This window comes from Pogoniulus pusillus, chromosome W (assembly GCF_015220805.1).
Source record: "Pogoniulus pusillus isolate bPogPus1 chromosome W, bPogPus1.pri, whole genome shotgun sequence".
NCBI classification, from domain to species: Eukaryota; Metazoa; Chordata; class Aves; order Piciformes; family Lybiidae; genus Pogoniulus; species Pogoniulus pusillus.
In genome coordinates this window covers 9,868,995-9,887,541 of record NC_087308.1, presented here as the reverse complement: position 1 = coordinate 9,887,541, position 18,547 = coordinate 9,868,995, and the positions used below count along the sequence as shown (strand labels likewise).

Sequence of the window (18,547 nt, the reverse complement as noted above, 5' to 3'; positions counted from 1 at the left end):
GACAAGTGACTTCGGACCCAGGAGAAACAAAGTGACACTAAGGCTAAGCACTGCTGGAATTTCTAAATACTTATCACTCCTGGGGGGGGCACTAATTGAGACTTCATAACCAATACTCAAACTGACCGAAGGTGTTGAAATTGTTACAAACAGGAGGGATTGTGTAGTGGGGAAGAGGTTTTTTGTTGTTGTTGTTGTTGTTGTTTTGCCTGTTAGTTAGTTGTTTGTTTTGTTTGTGTGTTTTAATTTAACTTGTGACACATATTTCAAGGAAAGCAAAAAGGGCAGTGAGAGGCACCCAAGGAAACAAAAAGAGGGCAAGACCGGAGTGGGACCCAGTACTGCGGCTGAAGAAGGTCTGCCGAGGGCTGCAACCCCTCTGGGCTGTGACCGCCGAGTGACATGGCCCTGACCGGACCTCTGCTGTGCATATTTGGGTTAAGCCTCCTGTCCTGGAACAAGCCCGGAATTGCAGTGACTGCACTGCTGCGACTCGGAGGGGCAAAATTGTGTCTCAAACACTGGTGTACCATACAATTTATGAGTACGAAGGATGAAAGTTAGATCCCTGTTATAAAAACCAGGGGTAATGAGACGTTAAAAATCACTTGTTATGATCCAAAGGAAGGAGCTCCTATCCTTGGTGGGTAGAAGTAAGTGCAAATGATGAGAAAGGAAAGTTGTTAGGAAGAAGCCAAATGGCTACTGACCACAGCCAACCCCTTTGGGTCACTTTTGCTGCTTGCCAGGCTATTGACAACAACGGTGCTTCAAATTGTGGGAATATGGGGTGGAGATGTTATTATAGTGTGCAAGAAAAATACATTTGCCCAGAGGATCCTGGCCAGTGCTGCCAGTATCGTAGAGAAAATCACAACATTTGGTATTTCATTCATTTTATCATGAAATAGAATCAGGAGTTAAGTATGAAATTCCAACAGTTGCTAAAAATATTGTTTGTAAATTTATCTGAGAATATTGCAAAATCCTTGAATGTAACCAATTGTTATGTCTGTGGAGGTACCAATCAAGGAGATCGATGGCCCTGGAAATCAATGGAAGCAAACATCCTGGAAAGTGGAGAGAGGTAACAGAAAGCACCAGTGGGTCCTACAAACCAATATAATTGGAAGAAGTTGCTGGCAGAGACTGGGTAATGGTCATTTTATAGGGAATTTGGAATGTGAAGGGGGTTACATGGTAAAATGGTAGCAAAATCATAAATGGGTGGCCAGCCCTGGTTGGATATTATCGGATTGGGAATAATGAGACCCAGCTTCTTCCTGTTGCCTGTCTCCAAGGGAGTAAGATTAGGCAAACAGCTGTACACTGAGAGTGACGAGCCAAGAAGGGCCAGGAGGGATCTCCAAATAGGAAATTGGAAAGACAACGAGTGGCCTCCTGAAAGGATCATTGCCTATTATGACCCTGCAACGTGGGCAGAAGATGGATCTTGGGGATATGGAACCCCAATGTATATGCTTAATAGAATAATTAGACTAAATTGGCTTTAGTGGGAGGGGGAGTGCTGATTGTGATATTAATTGTACCATGTCTCATTCCATGGTTTGTAAGACTGATCACGATGGTTGTGCAAGGAATGCAAGTGACTCTTGTACCCCATAACCCAGAAGAGAGAACCAAACCCCAACCTATAATGATTGTTCAGGCGATAAAAGAAAGGAGGAAAGATGGAGAGTTAAACTCTCTAGAGCAAGTAATTGCCCGATTTGAAGCTAAAACACGAATCAATCTGATCAAAAAGCAAATGGGGGATTGTGATAAATATATAGAATCATATGTTTGATCCGATCAATTCGTGGCAAGAGGTCACAGACAAGGAGGAAGGGGGGGGAGGGTTTGAATGTAACTGCATTCATGCTTGCACCACCATCTCAATAAGCTTAAAGATAAGAGTAATTAGATTGACAAAGGAGGGAGGCATGTGGAAGAGATAGTCTTTTGCATATTTAAATGGAAATGCATTCCTCCTGGTGCCACCTTTCCTGTATGAGCAAATAGAAGAACCAGGACTTTGAAGTTCATGAGGAAGACACTTAAGCAAGACCCCTTACTTCATCAAAGATTACCAGAGGGACCACCGGATAAAAGGAGGCCTGTGTGGAAGAGACATCTCACATTCCTAAGAACTGATAAAGAAAACCCAACCTTTTCTTAGAACTTAGTAAATATGTAATAGAATAGGGTATAAAAAGAGAAAGCTGAAGGCAAAGGGTGTGCGTTGGGGTAGATCAGAGTCTCTCCTTGCACCCAGGCCTGTACATTGCTTGATTCCTGCAACTTTATATTAAAGCCTTAACTTGCATGAACACCAGTTTGTGCCTGTTAATTATGACATCTCTATGCTTCACCCCCCCCACTCACCACAGAGGGGTGAAGCCTCAGTTCCTATGTGGCACTCCTGTCCTCTTATCGAGGGTGGGCTCAGGCCAGTGCTTCACAACCATTTCTAACTGCCTTGTGAATAACCCGGCAATCACTTCTTTTGGGATCCCTTTCTTTTGGCCTGCCCATCACCAATACTGTCTAGTATTCAGATGCTCCCTTCCCCCAGTCGAGTGTCGTTTGGGGATTCGAAGCATCTGGCTCCGGGGATCTGCACTTGGCAGTGGGTGATTAATTTCCACATGCCTCAAGCCTCTAGGCTCAGGCTTATGAACTTCCTCAGGCACCCCATACTGCCTGGCATAGTCTAATAGCTCTCTTGCCACCTCCTCCCACGTCCATTGTCTGCAATCAGGCTGGTTCCTCCCGGGTGTCAAGTTCTCCCTCAGAGTAGCTTGTATTCGGGAGGTATGTGGGGTGTCAGCTATCTCCTTTTGAAGCTGAATGCCTTTCATCTTAAGGGAGTCAGGAAGTCCCCTCACCAAAGGAGTCATTCGCTTTGGGTCCACCAAGAGAGAAAGGGGTGATTCAAAATGATGTTTCAGTTCTCGATCATAGACCATTTGCAAACAAGCTGCCTTCTGCACATTTTCCATTATCTGATTCATGCCTCCCCTCAGAACTAGAGGCTCTCCTCTCTCCTTTGAATCAAAGCCCCCAGCCCAGAAAGCTGCTCGCTGAGTAAGGCTCCAGGGACCACTCCTATTGCCCGTAGTTAGGAACACATTAGCACCCCAGTAGCCTGTAGCTTCAGCCTCTGTCAACCTAATTTGATCACCTCCAGTTTTAGAGACACGCCATACATATTCCACCTCAGACTCTCCAGCCGAACGTGTAAACTCTCTACGCAGTTTGGCCAGCTCAGTGGAAGAAAAGGGTATCTCTTTCGTTGTGATGGCAGGGGTGCCATCCTCATCCTCATACAGCATCTCGGTTTTAATGAGAGGACACATGTGAGCCGCAGCTTCCTCTGCTGCTGCCAGTTCTGCCTGGGGGTATATGGAGGCAGGCTCTGTCTGCTTTAACTCTTCCTCCTTCAAAAACCTCTTTTGCCACTTCTGTTCTGTTTTTAATCTATCCTTAAGATCTGCCACTTCGTCTCTTAAAGTTATGTGAGAAATATATAGAATCATATGTTTGATCCGATCAATTCGTGGCAAGAGGTCACAGGCAAGGAGGAAGGGGGGGGTTTGAATGAAACTGCATTCCTGCTTGCACCATCATCTCAATAAGCTTAAAGATAAGAGTAATTAGATTGGCGAAGGAGGGAGGCATGTAGAAGAGATAGTCTTTTGCATGTTTAAATGGAAACGCATTCCTCCTGGTGCCACCTTTCCTGTATGAGCAAATAGAAGAACCAGGACTTTGAAGTTCATGAGGAAGACACTTAAGCAAGACCCCTTACTTCATCAAAGATTACCAGAGGGACCACCGGATAAAAGGAGACCTGTGTGGAAGAGACATCTCACATTCCTAAGAACTGATAAAGAAAACCCAACCTTTTCTTAGAACTTAGTAAATATGTAATAGAACCGGGTATAAAAAGAGAAAGCTGAAGGCAAAGGGGGTGCGTTGGGGTAGACCAGAGTCTCTCCTCACGCCCAGGCCTGTACATTGCTTGATTCCTGCAACTTTATTAAAGCCTTAACTTGCATGAATGCCAGTTTGTGCCTGTTATTTATGGCAGTTACAATATGCCCTTGCAGGGAATCTACCAGATCCTGCAAGGAGGAAATTATTTTATTCTCTCGTCCGTTTTGGCTTTGCTTTTCATCTATTGAAGCGGCCAAACACGCACCCAAAACTGCACAGATGAAGGCTTTGCCCTTTCCCGACTTGGCCCGTGCCTCCTTCTGCAGGGCCACAATCCGCTCCGCCACACTCTGACAGTTACTCCAGTTCTCACGGGCCCAGCCCAGCCCTTCCACAGACGGGCGGGCACCGTGAGCTTCCAACAAACAGAAAAGCCTCTCCACCGTGGCCATTGCCTTTAAGATAAGAGCTCCACGGGGAGGTCACAACAACACAAAGACCTTATACCTCAAATAATCTTCCCTACAAAAACCGCTCAAAGAAAGCTCACACACACAATAAATTCCTCCAGGGAGATCACACCAAGATCTAGCTTCTCGGAGAGGACAGCCACAGTCACCCCGAGAGGACGCACTTTACCAACAGAGAAACTGTTCCGTTTGGGTTCACTAGACTTCTCGGGGGAAATTCTTTCTCTCAGGACACACTTTACACAATCCTATTTACCGCAGGGTACTAAGAATTCTCGGGAAGGCCACACTATAAAACCAACACTTGTACCCTAAAATATTCTTTCCCGGGAACGCAGAGATCTAGCTTCTCGGAGAGGACAGCCACAGTCACCCCGAGAGGACACACTTTACCAACAGAGAGAGTTCTCGGGGGAAATTCTTTCCCCCAGGACACACCTTACACAATATTCACAAGTTTCCTAGACTTCTTGTGAACCTTTCCCCAAGGGGACACACTTTACCAATATTCTCAATTTTACTAGACTTCTTGTGGAGGTACCTCTCCCCAAGAGGACACACTTTACACAATATTTCCTATTTACCGCAGGGTACTAAGAATTCTCGGGAAGGTCACACTATAAAATCAACACTTGTACCCCAAAATATTCTTTCCCGGGAACGCAGACACATTTAGGCATTTGAAGAATCTCCACACTCTGCTCCACAAGCATTCATTTTGCTCTCAGAGTACATCTCAGACACACTCGTGCACACTTTGGGGTTCTCAGAAATGCAACAGTTTCCTGATGATACTTTCACTACACAGAATCCTGTCCGTGACGCCAAAAAATGTCAAGGTCCGGAGGAGCAGAGATTAACAGTATCTCTGTCCAGAGGAGCTAGACCAGTTCTTATGGATTCCGTGTTGTGAAATTAAGGTGCAAACGAGACCAGATATCACCATGAAACTGTTTATTAAAGGATAAGGTTGGGCAAAACGGAGGGAGAGAGGGGAGAAGGGGGAGAGAGAAAGATCAGAACAGAGGGAGAGAGGGGAGAAGGGGGAGAGAGAAAGATAAAGAGATCGATGGAGAAGAAAAGAAGGAGCAGGGAAGGGGAAAAGGCTGTGATCATATTACCCTCAGCCGCCGATGAAAGGGAGAGAGAGAAACGGGTGCGTGGCCCAGGAATGATCTTCTGAGGAGTTTGTCAGAGGTTCTTCAGGTGGTGTGCAGCTCTGGTGGTCTGGTGATGGTCTGCCCTCGGTGGTCCGGTGGGAATGGTGGTCTGATGGGAATACCACGCTTTGTCTGGTGGGGATGCCACGGGTGGAGATGTCACTGGTGGTCCGATGGAGGTGCCACGCTTTGTCTGGTGGGGATGCCACACTTTGGCAGGCATTTCTCCTGCCTTTTTATACAGTTTTCTGCTCAGTGTCCAGCTGCAGCCCCCCCAGGGCATCTTCCTGTGCATTCTCACACATTCGCAGGGGTCCGGCGTCGCCGGGGGGAGGGCCTCCGCCCTCTCTCGGCTACACCTGTCCACACCCTGCATACACAGCCCTTGGGGGCAGCTGAGATAAGATGGAGGCTTCCTGGGCAGTCCAGCCAGGGTGAGGTCTAGGAGTTTCAAAGGTATTGTCTGTTGATTTGCATCTCTGAGCTTTTGGGCCAAGCACCGAGTCTGAGTCCCAAAAGTAACAAGATTAAGGAGAGATGATGCAATCTTTGTTGATTAAGGAGGGACGATGCAATCTTTATCTTTGTTGATTAACAAGAGAGAGGATCAGACTCTCACAAATGGGCTGCCCAGGGAGGTGGTGGAGGCACCGTCCCTGGGGGTCTTTAAGAAAAGACTGGATGAGGCACTTAGTGCCATGGTCTAGTTAACTGGATAGGGCTGGGTGATAGGTTGGACTGGATGATCTTGGAGGTCTCTTCCAACCTGGTTGATTCTATGATTCTATGATTCTATGAGGGCTGTAGTTAAAGCAGTATTTTGATTGGATGTAATATTATTGGCAAATACCCCTTTAATGTTACTGGTAAGATTTTCAGTGACATTAAACCCAGAATACCTGAGAATGAAATCACTCCAGGACCAGAAAATGCTTGTAAGTTTAGCTTTGACCTTCTGTGCTAGTTTGAAGCAGGCTAGAATGTTTTGGTGAAAAGGACTAGATAATTGGCTAAAAAAGGAAAACAATGGTTGTGTCTCCTTCTATCACAGTCACGCTGAGAACTATGGGAACAAGAAGGGTAAACATTAGATAACATTCTCCATTTTGTTCTCACTCTGCTTTTGGCTTCAGACTGAACTACAGCTCCCTAACCTCACTGCCACTAGCCTTGCTCCTTAACCTCTTGGCTGCACCTCTATTCTTTCTCAGGATTGGGGTAAGGTTGAGAGGGGCAGGGGGCGGTGCAGGGGTGGTTGAGAGCTCCTCCTGGGGACTCAGGTTTCTGGGAGGGGAGTTGTGTACCTGTATTACTTTTACTTTGTATATTTTTGTATATAACTGTATATACTGTACATATCTGCTTGTATATTGTGCTAGCTGTAAATAAATAGCTTCATTTATATTCCCAGAGCCCGTCTGAGATAGCTGGGTGTTTCTAAAAAGTATGGGGGGGTGGGATACAGCCAAACCACCACATCTTTTATTTGGCTTCCCCAACGTGGGGCTAAATTCATTTGAGTGACTGTTCATTAACTCTGGGAATCAGAATGAAGCTAATAAAGCAGCTATTGTACTTGATGGGGGCAATTGTGTGGCCTGTTTGCTGTTTCTTTGTGTACAATTGGATCAAAGACCAAATTGGTTATTTCTTGCTTCATGTAGTTTTTAAGAAGGTCAAAGCTAAACTTCCAAGCATTTTCTGGTCTTGGGGTGATTTTATTCTTGGGTATGCTAGTTTTAATGTCACTGAAAACCTTACCAGTAACATTACAGGGGCACGTGTCAATAATATTACAGGCAATCGAAACACTGCTTTATCTACAGCCATCATGAGGGTAATTCACCCCAGAACTGGGATGCCAGATGTTTGTCTAGGTGTTGCTTCTCTCAATTTTTTATCTATGTCTTATGGGTTTAATTTTCATATTAATTTTGGCATTATGTGTGAAAAATTTGAATGCAGTACTTGCAAAAACTAAGAAAAATGTCTGTGTCGAAAGTGTCTGTCTCAAAACCAAATTCAGTAACAGTTTCTCAGCAAATACCTTCCCCCCAGCCAGGCTCTGCACCCTCCTCTTTAGATTCTGGGAAGGCTGCCAATGTCCCTGGTAGAAACCAAAACAATAACAATGCTCCAGGTTTGCCAGGTGTCCCAGGAGTACAGGCTCAAAATCACAATATTTCTGATAACACCATCTCAGCCAGTTCAAATTCCCAGACAGCAGACCAAAACCCTGTTAGATCTAAAGCAGATTTGAACTCACAGAGTCCAGGTCAGACCCGCAATGATTCAAACCCTCCAGCAGACACATCAAAGCCTGTTGCTGTGCAGGCCTTTCTGGCACCTGCTAAGGCAAAAGCCAAGTGTGGCCCAAAGGAGGATGTAAGAGAGGGGACCTCTGGTGATCAGCAAGAGGAGGAAGAGGAGACTGTTAGTCTGCGAGACCTCGCAAATGTGCTGAGATCCCAGTACTCAAATGAGAAGAGCGCTGTGAGGTTGGCTGCCAAGAAAGAGGATGGTTCCAATGAGTTTAAGAGTGCTATGAGGAAGGTCCTGTTTCTAGGCCAGGGACAACCAGGTCTGCAAGAGGAAGAGGAGGAAGATGACATCCAGGACTCCGGTGATCCACTCAGAGAGGTCAGGGAAGTTAGAAAGGAATACTCAAGGGAATCAGGTGAACCAATCCTAAGTTGGCTAGTGAGATGCCGTAGCGTTGGTGCTAATGCCCTGCAGGTAGGAGACAAGTCTGCCAAGAAGCTGGGACCACTCACTAAGGAGAGTGGAATGGACAAATACCTATCAAGTCCTCTTGGTAGGGTTAGCTTGTGGACACGCCTTTTGTTGGCTGCGGCTGTGAGATATCCTTCCCGAGATGATTTGCCATGGGCTGCCAAGAAGTGGAACACCGTTGAGCAGGGAATTAAGCTTCTGAAGGAGTTTGCTGTGAAGGAAGTGCTTTATGGAGATCATGGGACACATGAGCCTGATGACATACCTCTTAGAACAGGTCTCATGAAGAAGCTTATTAAGCTTATTCATTCATCTTATGCTAACATTTTGGCCAGCAAGTTCCTATCAAGGAGTCATAACGGAAGATCTTTCAGTGTTGGTGAATTCACTGACCAGCTCAGGCAGGTAGAGAACAACTTGTCACATTCTGGCCTAGTCTCTGACAGAAACGCTATGACCACAGAGATTAAAGACAGGATGAAAGAACTGAAGGAGGACCTTAAAACCTCAATTTCCAGTCTGGTAAAGGATACCACTCCTGCATCATCTGAATGGGTGCATGTTTCTGCAGTCAGGAACAGACGCCCACCTCCTGCAAGGCAATTCCAGCCCAGGAGGAGACAAATTCCACCTAGACATCAGCAATCACGTGCGTCACGGTGGATACTTCCTGCGTGACACATACGGTGAGAACATGAACAAGTAGGATGGTAAACCTACTTCAGCTCTTTCAAAGAGAGTCAGGGAACTGCAGAGTGGCAGAAACAGAGGCAGCAATGCCAGAAAAGTAGCTGTCACTTCTTCAGCTCCCCAGAGCAACTGCAATTATTCCAACAATTGCAATTTCTCTCACAACACCACCAATCATTGTGTACACCCTACATGCCATGTTCAGCATTAGGGGTGCCCTGCCTCCAGCCAGGAGGAGGAAAGGGATAGTGGAGAGAACCAAATCTATTGGAATGTATTCATTAGGTGGCCTGGCAGTTCAAGAGTTCGGAAATACAGGGCTTTAGTTGACACAGGTGCTCAGTGTACTTTGTTGCCATCCAATTGCAAAGGGACAGAGTACATATCTATTTTTGGAATCACTGGTGGATCTCAAGAGTTAACTAAGATACAGACTGAGATCAGTTTAATTGGTAAAGAGTGGAAGAAACATACTATTCTGACTGGTCTGTGTTCAGTTCCGGGCCCCCCAGTTTAGGAGGGACATCGAAATGCTTGAGCGTGTCCAGAGAAGGGCGATGAGGCTGGTGAGAGACCTCGAGCACAAGCCCTACGAGGAGAGGCTGAGGGAGCTGGGATTGTTTAGCCTGGAGAAGAGGAGGCTCAGGGGTGACCTTATTGCTGTCTACAACTACCTGAAGGGTGGTTGTGGCCAGGAGGAGGTTGCTCTCTTCTCTCGGGTGGCCAGCGCCAGAACGAGAGGACACAGCCTCAGGCTGTGCAGGGGAGATTTAGGCTTGAGGTGAGGACAAAGTTCTTCACTGAGAGAGTTATTAGATACTGGAATGGGCTGCCTGGGGAGGTGGTGGAGTCACCGTCCCTGGGGCTGTTCAAGGCAAGATTGGACATGGCACTTGGTGCCATGGTCTAGCCTTGAGCTCTGTGCGGTCTCTTCCAACCCTGATAATACTGTGATACTGTGATACTGCGGTCCTGATGCGCCTTGCATTCTGGGAATTGACTTTTTGAGACAAGGTTGTTTCAAAGGTCCTAAGGGTCACAAATGGGCTTTTGGAATAGCATCTGTAGAGATTGAGGATGGTAAATTGAAATTGCCCATTAGACCTGAACTTTCAGATGAATCTGCAGTTGTGGGACATCATGACACAGAGGATCTGGAAGTGCTAATGGCTACTCAAACTGTACACCACAGGCAGTACAGAACTAACTGTGACTCTTTGTTGCCCATTCATCAGGTGATTCGTCAATTGGAGAGTCAGGCTGTCATCGAGAAAGCTCATTCACCTTTCAACAGTCCCATCTGGCCTGTGCGCAAGCATAATGTCGACTGGAGACTCACAGATGATTTTCGTGCCCTGAACGAGGTGACTCCACCCATGAGTGCAGCTGTGCCGGACATGCTGGAACTCCAGTACGAGCTGGAATCGAAGGAGGCTAAATGGTATGCAACCATAGACATTGCTAATGCTTTCTTCTCTATTCCCATAGCAAAGGAGTGCAGGCCTCAGTTTGCATTCACCTGGAGAGGAATCCAGTACCAGTTCAATCCTTTGCCTCAGGGGTGGGAACACAGCTCAACCATCTGTCACTCAGTCATCCACAATGCACTGGAGAAAGGGAAAGCTCCAGAGCACATCCAGTACATCGACGACATCATTGTGTGGGGCCAAACTGCTGAGGAAGTCTTCGAGAAAGGTAACAAAATCATTGACATTCTGTTGCAAGCAGGTTTTGCCATTAAGAGAGACAAGGTCAAAGGACCTGCCAGAGAAATTCAGTTTCTGGGAGTGCGGTGGCAGGATGGTCGCCGTTACATTCCTCAGGATGTGATTAACAAAGTCTCCACCATGGCAGTTCCCACCAATAAGAAGGACACACTTTCTTTTCTTGGTGTGGTGGGATTTTGGAGGCTACACATTCCTGGTTTCAGTCAGATTGTCAAACCTCTGCACGATGTGACTCGTAAGAGAAACAATTTCGAGTGGGGACTTGAACAACAAGCAGCCTTTGATCAGATCAAGTGAGAAATAGTCCATGCAGTGGGCTTGGGACCTGTGCGATCTGGTCCAGACATTAAAAACATTCTGTACACGGCTGCCAGTGACAACGGTCCAACTTGGAGCCTTTGGCAGAGTGCTCCAAATGAGACACGTGGTCGTCCACTTGGTTTCTGGGGTCGTAGCAACAGAGGTTCAGAGGCAAATTACACTGCAACAGAGAAAGAGATACTAGCAGCCTATGAAGGAGTGAAAGCAGCTTCTGAACTGATTGGAACTGAGTCACAATTGCTTTTAGCTCCTAGACTGCCAGTTCTAAACTGCACGTTCAAGGGCAAAGGTTTAGCAACGCATCATGCCACAGATGCAACCTGGTCTAAATGGATGGCTTTGATAACCCAACGATTACGAATGGGGAATCTTGATCGACTTTGTCTGGTGGAGGTGATCACCAACTGGCCGGAAGGCACAGACTGTACCAAACCTCCAGAGGAGAAAATAACTCATGCTGAGGAAGCTCCTCCCTATGGTGATCTCTCTGATCAGGAAAAGAACTATGCTTTGTTCACAGATGATTCCTGTCGTCTTGTTGGGAACAAGCAAAGATGGAAGTCAACAGTCTGGAGTCCTACCAGGAGAGTTACTGAAGCAAGAGATGGAGAAGGAGAATCCAGTCAGTTCACTGAGGTAAAAGCTGTTCTACTTGCTTTTGATGTGGTTGAATGTGAGAATTGGCCTATCCTTTACCTCTACACCGACTCGTGGATGGTAGCCAATGCTCTATGGGGTTGGCTGAAGGACTGGAAGAAGAATGGTTGGCAGAGGAAAGGAAAGCCTATTTGGTGTGCTGATCTATGGCAGGACATTGATGCACGGCTGGAGAGAACTTCAGTGAAGTTGCAGCACGTAGACGCAAACATGCCTAAGAACAGAGCCACTGAGGAACACCAACAGAACCATCAGGCAGACCAAGCTGCTAAGATTTCTAAAGTTGATGCAAACTCTTATCTTGACCTTGATTGGAAACACTGAGGTGAACTGTTCTTAGCTCGGTGGGCCCATGACTCACCTGGACATCTGTCATGGAGGGTAGCAGAAGCCCTTAGCAGGCCTCCCTGTTGTGAAAGTTATAGTGTCTCACATTAATGCCAAGAGCCTCGCAAAACCAAAACAATCCTTCAGTCCCATGAGAAAGTCTCTCCCTGGTCGAGATAAAAGCTAAACAATGGCCACTGTTTTGGTTAGGGGGAACGGGAGTTCTCATGCCCGCTCGACACCGGGTGTGGGCCGAGCTTGGGGTGGTGTTAGAAATTGTTTTGGTAAGAATTCTCCAATTGTATAGATTGATTATAACTTTGTGCCAATCTGTAAGAATAACGTAAAATAGCCTGGACTGGTGGGTTACACCTCTTTTGAACATTATAAAAATGGTGTGCCTTCCTGGATCGGAAGCTTGTTTGCTTGCTTGCTTGAGCTTGCTGGTACCTGCTCCTACCTGCTTGCTCACTAGCCTGCCTGCTTGCCTCGCTCCTGCCGCAGTGACCTCTCGTTCCTGATCGGCCCTGCCCGACGAGGGGCCCGCAGAGGCCTGAAACCCGCTCGGGCCCGATCCTGACGAACAAAGGGACACCGCCCAAACTTCGAGTCCTGCTAATCTGAACCGCTGAATCGTGAGTAAACCAAAGAAAGAACTCCTCACCTAAAGACTGAGTAACTTTAAAGACTCAAAAGAACTCTAAAGAAATCACAGACTCTCTTTTATCTGCTATTTTCTGAAATGTTATTCTACAACTTCAATCCTAAAAGAACTCACGTGGGGAATTTAGTTCGGGAGGGGGATCTCCGTGTTTGAGCAATAAATCACTTGAAATCCACAAGTGAGCCTTCACGTATCTCCCTCACAACCTCCCAAACTACCTTCCGTGACAACATCAAGGCAGAGATGCAACATACCGATGGGCACACGATGGGTAAATTGACTTATCCATGGACGCTATCACCCAAGTCATCCATGACTGTGACATTTGTGCTGCTACTAAGCAGGCTCAGCGAATCAAGCCCTTATGGTATGGTGAGGAATGGTCAAAGTAGAAGTATGGTGAAGCCTGGCCGATTGACTACATCACTTTACCTTGATCTCGTTCTGGCAAGCAGTATGTGCTGACGATGGTAGAGGCCAGCACTGGATGGCTGTAAACCTATCCAGTTCCACATGCTACTGCACGTAACACCATTCTTTGCTTGGAGAGACAAATCATGTGGAGACATGTAACTCCAGAGAGAATCGAGTCAGACAATGGCACTCATTTCAAGAACAATCTTGTGAAAAACTGGGCCAAAGAGTATGGTATTGAGTAGATTTACCATATACCCTACTATGCACCAGCTTCAGGGAAGATTGAGTGCTACAATGGTTTGCTGAAAACCACCCTAAAAGCCATGGGAGATGGAACTCTGAAAAGCTGGGACAAACGTTTAGCACAAGCTACCTGGTTGGTAAATAGTAGAGGTTCAGTAAACAGAGCAGGACCTGCACAATCAGACTTGGTCCAAACAGTAGACGGTGATAAAGTTCCTGTTGTACGTGAGAAGAATCTGTTAGGGAAAACTGTTTGGGTATTTTCTCCTTCGGGCGAAGGGAAACCTGTCCGAGGGGTGGTATCTGCTGAAGGTCCTGGTCACACCTACTGGGTAATGCAGGAGAATGGTGAAATCTAGTGTATTCCACAGAGAAATCTAACCTTAGCTGAGAGAGTTTAATTCAGAGTGTATAATACAAGCTGTTAGGAGTTTTCTGTTCTAGGTAACATCGGCGTCCAACACTGAAAGAATCTGTGAGAGAATCTATAGTGCACGAGCACTAACCCAATGTCACCTGGGAGTCCCTGTTCTTGTCTCATCTGTGAGGAGACAAACTGTTCTGAGCTTTTGAATCACCTACATCTGAAATAACTGGAATGAAGTGTGAACTGAACTTGTGATATTCAATTAGTGTAAATATTGGTGTAGATTAGATTGGATAATTCTCAGCGGTACTCTGAGAGAAGTAGACAGGGGTGGATTGTGCTAGTTGGAAGCAGGCTAGAATGTTTTGGTGAAAATAACTAGATAATTGGCTAAAAAAGCAAAACAATGGTTGTGTCTCCTTCTCTTACAGTCTTGCTGAGAACTGTGGGAACGAGAAGGGTAAACATTAGATAACATTCTCCATTTTGTTCTCACTCTGCTTTTGGCTTCGGACTGAACTACATCTCCCTAACCTCACTGCCACTAACCTTTCTCTTTAACCTCTTGGCTGCACCTCTATTCTTTCTCAGGATTGGGGTAAGGTTGAGAGGGGCAGGGGGCGGTGCAGGGGTGGTTGAGAGCCCCTCCTGGGGACTCAGGTTTCTGGGAGGGGAGTTGTGTACCTGTATTGCTTTTGCTTTGTATATTTCTGTATATAACTGTATATATTGTAAATAGCTGCCTGTATATTGTGCTGCTGTAAATAGCTTCATTTATATTCCCAGAGCCCGTCTGAGTTAGCTGGGTGTTTCTAAAAAGTGTCAGGGGGTGTGATGGTTTGGGGGTTACCCCGCCCCCCCACACTTTGTATTTGCCCCAGCTAACTCAGACGGACCCTGGGAATATAGATGAAGCAATTTATTTACAGCTAGCAGAATTTACAAGCAGCTATTTACGATATATACAGTTATATACAATTATATACAGAAATATACAAAGGATAAACAAGACAAAAGCACAACTCCCCTCCCAGAAACCTGAGTCCCCAGGAGGAGCTTCCAAACCACCCCAACACTTCCCCCGGCCCTCTCAACCTTACCCCAGTTCTCAGGAAGAAGAGAGGTGCAGCCAAGAGGTTAGGGAGCAGGGTTAGAAAGCAGTGATGTTAGAAAGATGTGTCTCAGTCTAAGGCAAAAGCAAGAGTGAGAGACAAAATGGAGAAAGTTTACTTCTTCTTCCCAGAGTTCTCAGCGTGACTGTGAGAGAAGTTGACATCAATTGTTTTCATTTCACTGCCCGTTATCTAGTTCTTCTACCCAAACATTCTAGCTTGCTTCAAACTAGCACAGGGGGTGGGATACAGCCAAACCACCACACTTTTTTAAAAACTACATGAAGCAAGAAATAACCATTTTGGGCTTTGATCCAATTGTACACAAGAAAACAGAAAACAGGCTGCACAATAGCCCCCACCAAGTAAAATAGCTGCTTTATTAGCTTCATTCTGATTCCCAGAGTTAATTAACAGTCACTCAAATGAATTTGCCCCATATTGGGGATGCCAAATAAAAATATGTGGTGGTTTGGGTGTTACCCGCCCCCCTACACTTTAGAAGGTACCCAAACTAGACTCAGCCGGTTCTGGGAATATAAATGAAGCTATTTATTTACAGCTAGCACAATATACAAGCAGATATTTACAATATATACAGTTACATACAGAAATACACAAATGAAAAGGTAATACAGAAACTCAACTCCCCTCCCAGAAACCTGAGTCCCCAGGAGGGGCTCTCAACCACCCCTGCACCTTCCCCCTGCCCCTCTCAACTTTACCCCAGTCCTAAGGAAGAAGAGAGGTTCAGCCAAGAGGTTAAGGAGCAAGGTTAGTAGCAGGTGAGGTTAAGGAGATTGCAGCTCAGCCAGAGCCCAGCCAGAGAGTGACAACAAAATGGCAAAAGTGTTATCTAGTGTTTACATTTCTTCTTCAGCGAGACTCCGAGGGAATGAGACATCACAATTGTTTTCCTTCCACAGCCTATCATCTGGTTTTTCTCACCAAAACATTCTAGCCTGCTTCAAACTAGCACAGGGGGTAATGATTTTGGGGTCCTGTTAATTCTGCAACAATGAGCCAATTTTTCTTTTTGGATACATTATGTCAATTGCTCCATAGCACCGAGGGATAAAGACCCAAGCCAGTCACCTAATAGTGCAGTAGTTGATTATAGACTTAGACCAAAGTCAAGATTGCCAGGCTTAGTTAACAATCCTAAAAGCTTTTTCTGTAAGCGACGGGAAGTAATTTTGTTCAAAAGACCAAGAGTCCAGATGAACTTCACAGTCACAGGAGAGTGCATGTGTGCCGCATCTTTGTTGGCTCTGTGTATTGCAATTGATGTTGTAGATTCACTGATGTATCTGTTGTCCAGTATTCTTTCTCAGACTTCCATTGTTCTAGATTCACTCTATAATTTTCAGAAATCTTGATGCTTTCATTACACTCCTTAACTATGTGCTGCGTCTGTCTATTGTTCTTAAGAACTACCAATCTCTAAAGGAAGATACAAATATATGCCCTAGATGTTGTTTTCAGGCCATTCTATTAGGCCTTTTCCCCACAGTCCTTTATTTGTTCTAAAAATTTAAGTCAGTGTTTCTCATCTTTTTGCAGGGCCCTTGCAAAAAGATAACAAGCACATTGCCATCTGTGCCAATTAAGTGGGTATGGCCCTTACAACAGGTGCTAATCTTAATCTCTATTTTGCAGTTATCCATTCATTAAACCAGAATCACTGACAACTCATAAAAATACCCAAATTCGTTAACCATGATCAAAACCTTTTAATCCATACACATACAACCATTATTTCAGTAGTCCTTTCAAGATCTTGCCGCAATTCTGCTGTCCGAGCAAGATTTTCTGCTCACTTTAAGAAAACAGACTGGTTAAAACAAGCTGGTCTCCATCAAAAGCCTGTGAACATAAATGAACAAGCACACAAACAAACACAAAACCAAATACAAACATACTCATCGCCTAGGCTAACAAATCCATGGACCTTGTCTATATGATGTAACTGCAGAAATTTCGAGGAAAAAAAAAATTCTCTCCTCTATTCTTACCTTCCTTCCTTCCTCTGTTTCCCCCCCCCTTTTTTTTGAGTTATACATAATCCTAGTGCTATCTAAATATACAGAAAAAAATCCTAAAAAATATTCTACAATATCCTTATATCCTAAAAATCCTACAATTGTAATATTACAAACTCTTATCCTTAATTATATTATCTGTCAACTTAAAAATCTAGCAATTGAAGAAAAAGCAAAGAAGATTAAAGAAATATGGTACCATATTATCCTTAGTATCAGCACAGAAGAAATAAGCAGTAACCTATATATTTACAAAGCAATTTCTTACCATAGTATTCCATTATAATACCTACCAAGTGTTAAACATACTCTATTGCAATTACCTAAGGCTCATTACGCTGTTAAAATTATCCTAAAAATTCCAGTACAATTAATAACCATTTAACATCTTATCCAGTAAACTCTCAAACTCTAAGATTCACCATAATCAAACCCAGAAACATCATCAGGATTTCAATTCACGAAATAGCTACCAGAAATTAAGCCTGTTCCTTTAAGAATGGCACAGTTGTGTCCATAGCAACTACAAGGGAAAGAAAAAGATGGGAGAGAGGGAGGGAGGCGGGGGAGGGTGGTGGCTTACATTCCGAGCAGCAGATTCGTGGCTTGTCTGAGCCGTCTGGTCTCCCAGCCCCATCCCTACGGTCCCCGTTACTATTGTTCCTGTGAAAGAGTGATGGATTTGGTTGGGTCGGTGCCCTTTAGAAATGGGTGCAAAGTTGTTAAATCTTCATTGGAGAACCCAAAGAGTGGTCACAACCACTGTATATCTCCCATGAGCTTCTGAGCATCATTGAAGGAGTTGATTTGGGCATAGAACTGAAGCTTTTGTGGTTTAATTCTACTGTTAGTAATTTCCCATCCAAGATATTTCCATGGAGCCTGTTTTTGTACTTTTCTGGAGCCGCCTTTAATCCCTTCTGTGCTAGTTGTTGCTGTTGTAGTTGAATCTCTTGTTGTTTGGAGAAAGGCTTCTCCCGAGCCAATAAAATGTCATTCATGTAACGATATATTAGAGTTTTAGGCCATAGTTGTCGCAAAGGGCAAAGTGCTTCATCTACAAATAGTTGACACAAAGTTGGACTATTTTTCATCCTTTGTGGGAGAACTGTCCATTCACATCTCTTAGCAGAAGCTTGTCTGTTTATTGTGGGAACCATAAATGCGAACCTTTGGTAATCATCGGGATGCAACTTGATTGTAAAGAAGCAGTCTTTTAAATCTATGATGAGCAAATCCCAATTCTCAGGTAACATCGAGGGTGCAGGTAGGCCTGGTTGTAATGCATCTATTTCTTGCATGTGGGCATTGACTGCCCGCAAGTCATGAAGAAGACGGAACTTCCCTGATTTCTTCAGGATTACAAAAATCGGAGTATTCCATGGACTAGAAGATGGCCATATGTGTCCTGGCTGTAATTGCTCCTGTACCAACTCCTCAGCTTTAAGTAGTCTTTCTTGTGTCAGTGGCCACTGTTCTACCCATATGGGTTGATCAGTTATCCACTTGAGAGGAATGGGGAAAGACTGCTGAGCAGTGGTCGCTAATAAAAATCCTGTGTGTCAGTAGTCAGCACCATACCCAGTTGGTCCAAGACATCCCTGCCAATTAAGGCATTGACTCCTGGGGGTAGCGGCACAATTGTTAGGAAGGAAGAGGCGGTGCGATTGTCAATCAT

At 45.1% G+C, this 18,547-nt stretch overlaps 1 protein-coding gene across 1 annotated transcript; it reads right to left on the bottom strand.

The window, feature by feature from the left end:
• Positions 1-438: 438 nt before the first annotated feature.
• On the bottom strand, positions 439-17,506 carry LOC135192880 (uncharacterized). The gene is made up of 4 exons (XM_064176257.1): positions 17,453-17,506; positions 4,006-4,394; positions 2,545-3,507; positions 439-568 (listed from the first exon to the last, which is right to left on the bottom strand). The coding sequence occupies exons 1-4, from the start codon at positions 17,504-17,506 to the stop codon at positions 439-441; spliced, it is 1,536 nt and encodes a 511-aa protein (XP_064032327.1).
• Positions 17,507-18,547: the final 1,041 nt, after the last annotated feature.

Coding starts and splice junctions, on each gene's coding strand:
- LOC135192880 (XM_064176257.1), bottom strand. CDS start 17,506: ATGGGGCTGGGAGACCAGACGGCTCAGACAAGCCACGAATCTGCTGCT. Junction 4,395..17,452: donor ACGAATCTGCTGCTCGGAAT/GTAAGCCACCAC, acceptor CTTATCTTAAAG/GCAATGGCCACGGTGGAGAG. Junction 3,508..4,005: donor AGCAATGTACAGGCCTGGGC/GTGAGGAGAGAC, acceptor CATAACTTTAAG/AGACGAAGTGGCAGATCTTA.